Raw genomic sequence first — 8,302 nt, 5'->3', positions numbered from 1 at the left:
GAGGGGGGTGGGTGGGCCGAGGGTCTCTCCCCGCTGGGGTCCGAGTGTCTCTCCGGGCTCGGGGCCGGGCCCCACCGCGGAGGAAACGGCGGCCGCAGCCGCAGCCCCCGCCCTGCCCGGCTCCCCCCCGGGCCAGGGGCTGGGCTCCCCGCCGGGCGAGGCAGAGCCGGCCACCTCCCCTCCTCCTCCTCCTCCTCCTCTTCTTCTTCTTCCTCCTCCTCCTCCTCTTCGCCTTCCTACTTCTGCACCGGCTCCGCTCCGGCTCCGCCGCTGCCCCCTCAGCCGCCGGGGCTGCCACACGGCCCCCCTCCTTCCTTCCTTCCCTTCCTCTCCCCCGCCCCCGCCGGTCCCCCCTCCGCCCCGTCCCCCAGCGCCGCCGCCGCCGCTTCCACAAGATGGCGGGGACCGTAGCCGAGCGGGACGCGCTGGTGAGTGCCGCTTTACCCCCCATTCCCGGGGCTCCGGGACGGGGACCGGGATGCGGATGGGGCTGGGGATAAGGTGAGGGGCGGGCAGGGCCCCCCCCACGGCGGGAAGGGGATTGCCAGGAGGGGCCGTGAACGCCTCAGCCTCAGCGCTCTCCTCTCTACCTGCAGAAAATAGAGGACGGGCATTTAAACAACTCCCTGGGATCCCCGGTGCAAGCTGATGTGTACTTCCCTCGCTTGGTAAATCACCTTTATTTGGGTCTTTTTTTTTTGGGGGGGGGGGGTGGTGGAGGTTTATTTGTGGTTTGGGTTTGTTTGTTGTTGTGGGTTTTTTTAAAACCCTTTACCCCCGGCTGCGCAAGGGCGGCCGCTGCTGATGCCGAGTGACCCTGGTCATCCCCCCACCTCCCCTCCCCCTGTCCTTTCCAGATCGTCCCCTTCTGTGGGCACATCAAAGGAGGAATGAGGCCAGGAAAGAAGATCTTAGTTATGGGCATAGTGGACCTCAACCCCGAGAGGTAACGCAGCCGGGGCGGAAGGGGGGGGGGGGGGGATCAGGGGGGCGAGTTGGGGGGGGGAACCCCACGCACGGACACACATGACCACACACATCCCTCCTTTCTGGAGAAGGATTATTTTTATCGTTATAAATATAGAGTGCTGATTTCTCCTTTGACCCATAGAGGGGGCATTTCTTTAAGGGATTCTGTTTTCCCGACGTGTCACTTGGGAGTAAAGGAGCATATATATACACATATATATATGCACAACACACATGTACACACATATATATATACACACTATAACCATGATCTTGTCCCTGCTGAGCTTTTGGAGCATTCCCTGAATGGGAGCTGTCACCCCCCTGCCGCTATACTGTCAGTGGCTTTAATAAGCTGAGAAATGAGACTGGCGGCATTTTGGGGCCGATTTGCTTGTTTCTGAGTGAATGAGAGCCGGTTTGTTTGTGTTGCAGCTTCGGCATCAGCCTGACTTGCGGGGAGTCGGAAGATCCTCCTGCGGATGTAGCTATTGAACTGAAAGCCGTGTTTACAGACAGACAGTTTGTCAGAAACTCTTGTGTTGCTGGAGAATGGGGGGAAGAGCAATCATCTATTCCTTATTTTCCATTTATACCGGACCAGCCTTTTAGGGTGAGTACCAGGATGACAGCAGCACACACCGGATCCAATAAAGTGTAATATGACAAAAGTCACGGCAGAACCTGACTTGCCTTGCGTGAAATTGCGGTCTAGCCTGTGCCCCTCCAGTTGCAGAATTGTTTGTATGGATCAGGAGTTGCACGCAGATCCCGCTGCTGCAGGCAGTTCAGATGGGGCTGTGAATACCTCAGCGGGGTGTTACAAGTGGGAGGCTGTAATACCGCGTGACAAAGCGCACTTCCTCAGCTTAGTTTTATAGCTATAAATTAAAAAAAGTATCTTTATGTTATTAGTGCATTATGAGTTATTACTGGAGAATGTAAATACTTGGAGGGACTGCTGTATGTTTTGATGTTTTTTTAAATGGACGCGGTGTTTGCAATTTAGTGCGGCTAATAAGGATCGTGTTCATCCTTTGTCTCCAGGGATGTTACGCTGAGGTTGACCATAGCTCTTCGTGTGAGCAGATTAAACAGCTAAGCAATAGTGGTATTCTCTTCCGAAGCCTGGGATTAAATCTCCCGTCAAATTTAAGTCTGTAGTCACTTGAAAGTGGTGTAGGTGGAAATGCTGTGGTGCAGGGGATGGACTGGGTTGACCTAGAAGCAGATTCCCATCTGTGGTGTTTATGGTTATGTGAAGATGTCTTTGCAAATCAAGACTAACAAAGTATGCAGCTGCAGAGGGCTGCTTCTCTCAGCGGCTTCACTACATCGAGAGGGGGGGAAAAAGGCTGCATGCCTTCTCCACGCGGCTGACCCAGAAAAACCCTCCTCCTCCTCCCTGCCCCTCTTATGAAACCTCGCTGGCCCCTCTGGCTAAATGCCGATGCTCTGACCAGCTGCCAAACTCTCCTAATCCATCTTGCCCCCAAGATAATCTCCCCCCAACCCCAAAAGCTCACCGTCTCACCAGATACTTGGGCTTTGAGAGGGTCTTTATGACTGGTTTTGTTGGGAATCGGTTGCGCTCCTACTCGCTTCTACAAACTCTCCCATCAGAGCTGGAAATGCCCTTTTGGTGCATGTGGGAAATGCACTTGAAAGGGCTGGGGGGCCTGGTCCTGCTCTGGCCAAGAGCAGTGCTGCAGTGGGTGGTGCATGGGCCAGACAAATTACCCAGAGCGGGTTTTGAGGGTGTCCCGCTAATGACAATTGACATTAGAGGACAGCAATATTGTACGTTTGCCATGAGATACTGTAGAAAGGGAGCTGTTGTTATTTTTCTTCTTTTTTTTTTATTTCCACCCTCATTTTCTTTCCCAAATGCACAAATGGAATTTAGGCCCCCAATTGACTTTGATGGTCTCCCTCTCAGTGAATAAATTAGACTATTAAGTGTTCTTGCCAATTACTTGTGATCCAGTCCAATTATCGTTCTGACGTGGCCCAGGGTGTTTTAAAAAAAAAAAAAAGGATGGTAAGCAGCGTTGAGGCTAACCATATCTTTTACATAACATGGCCTGAGGCTGGATGCACCTGCTGCAGTGACACAGGAGCTACACAGCAGCACGGGCACGTCCCTGTGTACATGGTGCGCTACCAGGTCCCCAGGAGCTTAAGTTCTCCCGGACTGTCTGCTGCCACTTCTCCCACTGCAACGTGCCCTCAGTCAGTCAGGCTTTGGCTCGCTGGGTTTATTGCTGGCCCCGTTCCTGTTTTTATACGCTGTAATATTAGCAGAGTCAAGTGCCTGGAAGCAGCACTTCACTCCAGACTACCAGCCTCTTGAAATGACCCAGGATTTACGTGTGGCTTCCCTGCAGATTTTCTTCTTAGCCTGTCTGGACCTGGAGGTCTCCAACGGCCTGTACGAGAAGCGCGTGTTCTGTGCCCTCGTATCCCTTGGCTGCCAGGGCAGCTCCAGCGAAGCTTAACTACAGGGCACACTCTCAAGCCACCCCAAACATCAGGAATCTCCCGACCTGTCCAAGCCTGTTCAGCTCCAGGCTTTGTTGCTTTTCCAGAGCATTTCTGCAGCGCTCTGGCAGGAGGGATGAGCTGTGTCCCTCCCTGATCTTCTTTGTGCCTCGTGCGAAGTGTCTAGCTGAATTCAAGCCATCCTGCACCGCATTTCCCTTGCTGCAGCCCCAGTGTGGAGTCTAGGCCAACAGGGAGTGCTGGGCTGGTTGCAGCCACAATAGTAAAAGCTTTTTAGCTTTGCAGCGGCTCTGCGAGTACCTGTGGGAAGGGAGGGCAAACCTATCCCTCCTCTCGTGTTTACTCCCATCCAGTAAATTAACGGAAGCGTGGAAAGCATTGCAGAGGGAACTGCCCCTTTGTTCTGCAGCAATAAAAAAATCTGTAGCAAGGAATGCAAGATTTGAGTCGGAGATACAATTTCTTCCCCCTGGAATTAGCAGTTGGAGTTTGTTTCTGGCATTATTCCAAGAGGCAAAACCTCCCTGATACCAGTGGGACTGGGTTCCAGAGTCCTTCCCACCAGGACAGCGTGAGATTGGATTAATATCCCTGTAAAGTAAGAGTAGATCCATCATAGTGCAACTGGTGTGGTATGGGCAAACTGGTCTGGCTGTTACGTGGTACATAAGTAGCAAAATGTGTAAGCGCACCAACACTACTCGAAGGCTAATGGAGTGCTCTTTGTATGCTGTGAAATAACTTCCCAGTTACACTGTGAACAACATGCTTCGTCATTTTGTTTTTACAGGTTGAGATACTTTGCGAGCATCCCCGGTTTAGAATATTTGTGGATGGACATCAGCTCTTTGATTTTTACCACCGTATCGAAACACTGTCAGCAATTGACACGATAAAGATAAACGGAGATCTTCAGCTTACGAAACTTGGCTGAGCTTGTTAGGACTGCAGATTCCAAACCAGCTCAAGTGCCATTGTCCGTTTGGAGAAGTGACAGCCGGCTCTGGACACAGCTATGGTAGGAAGGCTGCCTCGTTCCTTTTCTGCATGCAGTTCTTCACTCCTGTGCCGATGAACCGGGCTGTTGTTTATCCTAATGAAGAACATTGTTGGTTAATAGACATTGAGCCGTTTTTCTTGGATCAAACTAGCTCACCTGTGCTGGATAATCAAATTGGAATGGATTCAGAGAGACTCGCAGTCTCATTTCAAATCTCACAGAAAGGCAATTTCTGAAATGCAGTGCTAAAACTGGTTACTGAACAGCAGTGACACACACACACAAACACAAAAAAAAAGTTTTTCTTTTGCAAATATTGTTTCTGCACTGAAGTGGAGTAGCGTAGCACAACATAGGGCCATGTGCTGACGTCCTTACCCGGGGCCTGAGCCTGGTTCCATGGAAATCAATGGCAAAACTCCTGCTCACTTTAATGGGGTACAATCAAACTGTCTAGTCCTTAGTCAAGCACAATTCCCACTGATTTCTATGGGATTTTTGCACACACCTGGGGGCCAGCTCTTCTGCTGGTGTAAATCGGCATCACCTCCATGGCTTGTGATGGAATTTTGCTGATTGCTCCCAGACGCTGATTTGGCCCAAGGACTGTGCAAAAACTGAATGAGGGTGCAAGGACACAGCCTGTATATTTTAGTCAGGGTATTTGCATAGAATGTAGATCGTTACGAGTTTTTGCACAATGTATTGTTAATACAATTTTTAAAGCTTATCTGTAGTTTATTTATTTATACTCATTGTATGTATTATTAGTAAAAATGAACAATCTTACTGACAGTTAAGAACAGCAAAGTGTAAACATTTTGAATGTACAAAATGTCTTAGGTTCTTTGGGTAAACTTTACATATCATTCTTGAAAAAACATGTTTCCTATCGAACATTTAGTTACATTTAAATGGAGCCCTCTAGGCCCTGGGAAAATGCAGGCATGGTAGTTGGTGGGGGTGGGAGGAACTCTTTGCATATTCACTAGAAACTGTTTTTCAGGGCTTACTAACTTTGCTGCACAGGATAGGTTTGAGTTAAAGTCGATCTGTTTTAAAAACTTAAACAGCAAATTTTGTAGGTTTAACTGTGCTTTCATAACCTGAGAAAAAGTTAAATTTGGTAGTCTCTTAGTTCAAAAAGAGAACCAGCCTCTCTCCAAGGGAGATGGGAGATTTTTTGCACTTGTTTGAGAACATATTCGGCCTTTGATATGACAATTAAAACTTGTCTAGACAGCCAAGTTATTAATGCTTGAAAATTAGCTACTGCACATGAATAATAACTTTTCAAGTAGCTTTTAAAATAGTAGGTATAGCTATATAAACACAGTCATTGCGCTACACTATAAATGAACACAGCCACTTTTCTTGACTTATTTAGGACTAAATACACTTTTTTCCTTGGCTGCTCACAATAGACTATAGCAGGTCTTTCTGAGTAGTTATAATCATGATATAAACATATATTTAGGCAATTTTGAAAACATGTAATATAGGGACTTTCTAAGACACAGAATACAAAAACATCCTTTGTAGCACAGTATTTAAAAAAAAAAAAAAAAAGAGAGAGAGAATCTCACAAACAGAACTATGTTAAACCTGCAATAAAGCTGTGGTTTAAAGCAACCAGAACTGGAATATCCAAAGTTACGGGTAGAATGCCAGTTGTAAAGCCTCATTTTGCGCTAATTTGGCCTGCAGTTAAGAAGCCTTAGACTGCAAGCTGAAATTCCAACTGTGGCTCTAGTCCAAAGCCTGCTGGGGTCAATCAGAGTCCTCTCAGCGTAGAAGCCTGATTCTTATTTCATGCAAGTGCAAATCTCTTTGTAAAGCTAGGGGAGCATTGCTGCTGCTGCAGACGAGTTAAGAATCAGGCTGCCAGCTAAAAAATACAAGTTTAAAATGGAATTTTTAGCCTTAACATTGACATTCCCTGACTTTTCCTCCTTTTTCCAAATTAAGAGAGAACCTTTTGTTTTCCAGATGATGTTTTTATCTGGTGTGTGGCTTTTAAGTTGTACATCGGATTCTATTTGTACTCCAAATTGAATCTTGATATGAAATGTTCCTATCTTGCTCTGTTTTTACTCTTTTACATGATGACTGTGTCATTTTCCATTGTATAAAGAATGCTGACAGTGTTTCGGTACAAAATATATTCTTAAAAATTATGGTGATGATGATGATAATAAAAATCCAAGGGAAAGGTGCTTCTACATGAGGTGTTTGGGTTTTTCTCCAGCTTGGAAATGTTTGTGGTTCCAAAGGGGATGCAGGCAGAAGATTAATTGTGTTTGGAGAGATATTTCGCACCCTCCCTGCCTAGTGCTTTCTCCAGCTAGATCTGTAAAGCCAGGTTTGCTTATGCAGTGCCGTTGCCCGAGGCTGTCGTGCTAGTCCAGTGGGCCATAAGTAGGAGGCTGGAGAGTGTTAAGTAGCACCATGACCCTACAGTAGCACAAAACCAAAAGGGATCTCCCTGACCACAACACCAGTAGAGACTTCCCCTCCATGCCTTCACTGTAGCCCAGAAAAAGCCGTTTGGCTGACTTAAATTTTCAGCTGCTCAGGATTCCTGGTAGCAGGAGTAGGTTAGCACAGCCCTTGGACTTCTCCTATCCTGCATAGGCTGGGTGCAGCACAGTGCCTGACGATAAGATGAACTCAATGCACCACCATAAGTGTGATGTCTCTGTCAGCAGCAAGGGCCCAGTGATACTGCCTTGCCTCTGTTCCCACCCTCCATGCTGGGCGCTCCTGTTTGTTCCTGCTCCAGTAGTTCTCCGTCTCGGGAAAATGCTTTTTTGAACCCAATTCTGGGTTTGCCTTTGCATAACTCCACCAACCACGGTGCCCACCACCTGATTCTGCCCTATTGTGGTTTCTGAGCCAGGCTTCGAGGCAAGAAGGGCTGCAAACTCACTACTGGTGGGTTGTGGTTTGGCTGAGAGCTCAGGAAAGGGCAGAACGTCACTGTTAAGGCTTCCACATTTATTTAACATCAGTTTGGAAGCCTTTTCACTTGCCTTTTGCTCTTGGGCAGTACCAGCCTATGGTGGGCGAAAGAATGATGATGTCTATACAACCAAGGGCTGTTCCACACGTGCTTGGCTTACATTGGTTGATCGTGTTCAGAAGCTACTGCCGAACACTTTTATGCACAGTGTAAGTCAGAGAAAACCGAGGCCTTAAACTTTTCTGTTCAGCTGGACTTTGAGCCAAATCCAAGCATTTAAGATGCGAGACTGCGCTGCAAAATTTATATCATCTGAATTGTTTGGTCTCCACAATTTAGGGATTATTCAGATCTTCATTTTGGATATAAGCCCCACCAGACCCGAAATAAGACTGTTTCCAAATTGGGCCAGGTTTTCAAAATGTTTTTCAGTAGGGACAAATAGTCTGAGCTTCTTGGAAGCTGCAATTCTTCAGGACTAAGTGAGTGTGTGAACCAACTTTTGAAATCTTATGCTAGAATTTATTAGCTGAGTATTTCTGTGGTTTCCTGTGAATGAGGAAATGAATTCTGAAATGAAAGAAGCCTTGAATGGGTAAAACCCATGTGGAGTGGAATCCCTCAACTTAGCATAGCTTTATTTTTTCCAAAGAGGAAAAAAGTAAAAAAAAAAAAAAAAAAAACAACCAAAAAACCCATGACCAAATTATTTAGTTACATTTGGAATTGGCTGTGATAAAACTGATTTAATTTAAAAAAAAAAAAATGTTATTGCCTACTCAGAAAGAGCCTTGAAATACTTCAGTATCATGTGAGGTAGTCTGTGTCTAAACATATTTCACATAAATGCTTTTTCACAGCCAAGTTGT

The 8,302-nt window shown here is 46.8% G+C and overlaps 1 protein-coding gene across 1 annotated transcript; it reads left to right on the top strand.

The window, feature by feature from the left end:
• The first annotated feature begins 357 nt into the window (after positions 1-357).
• On the top strand, positions 358-6,678 carry LGALSL (galectin like). The gene is made up of 5 exons (XM_082480549.1): positions 358-428; positions 597-668; positions 858-946; positions 1,405-1,582; positions 4,262-6,678. Exons 1-5 carry the CDS (start codon positions 396-398, stop codon positions 4,403-4,405), a joined length of 516 nt encoding a protein of 171 aa, XP_082336675.1. The 5' UTR covers positions 358-395; the 3' UTR covers positions 4,406-6,678.
• The last annotated feature ends 1,624 nt before the right edge of the window (positions 6,679-8,302 follow it).

The sequence above is a fragment of the Vanellus vanellus genome (assembly GCF_965231255.1).
Source record: "Vanellus vanellus genome assembly, chromosome: 3".
Taxonomy (NCBI): Eukaryota; Metazoa; Chordata; class Aves; order Charadriiformes; family Charadriidae; genus Vanellus; species Vanellus vanellus.
This window is presented reverse-complemented; position numbering and strand designations above follow the sequence as displayed.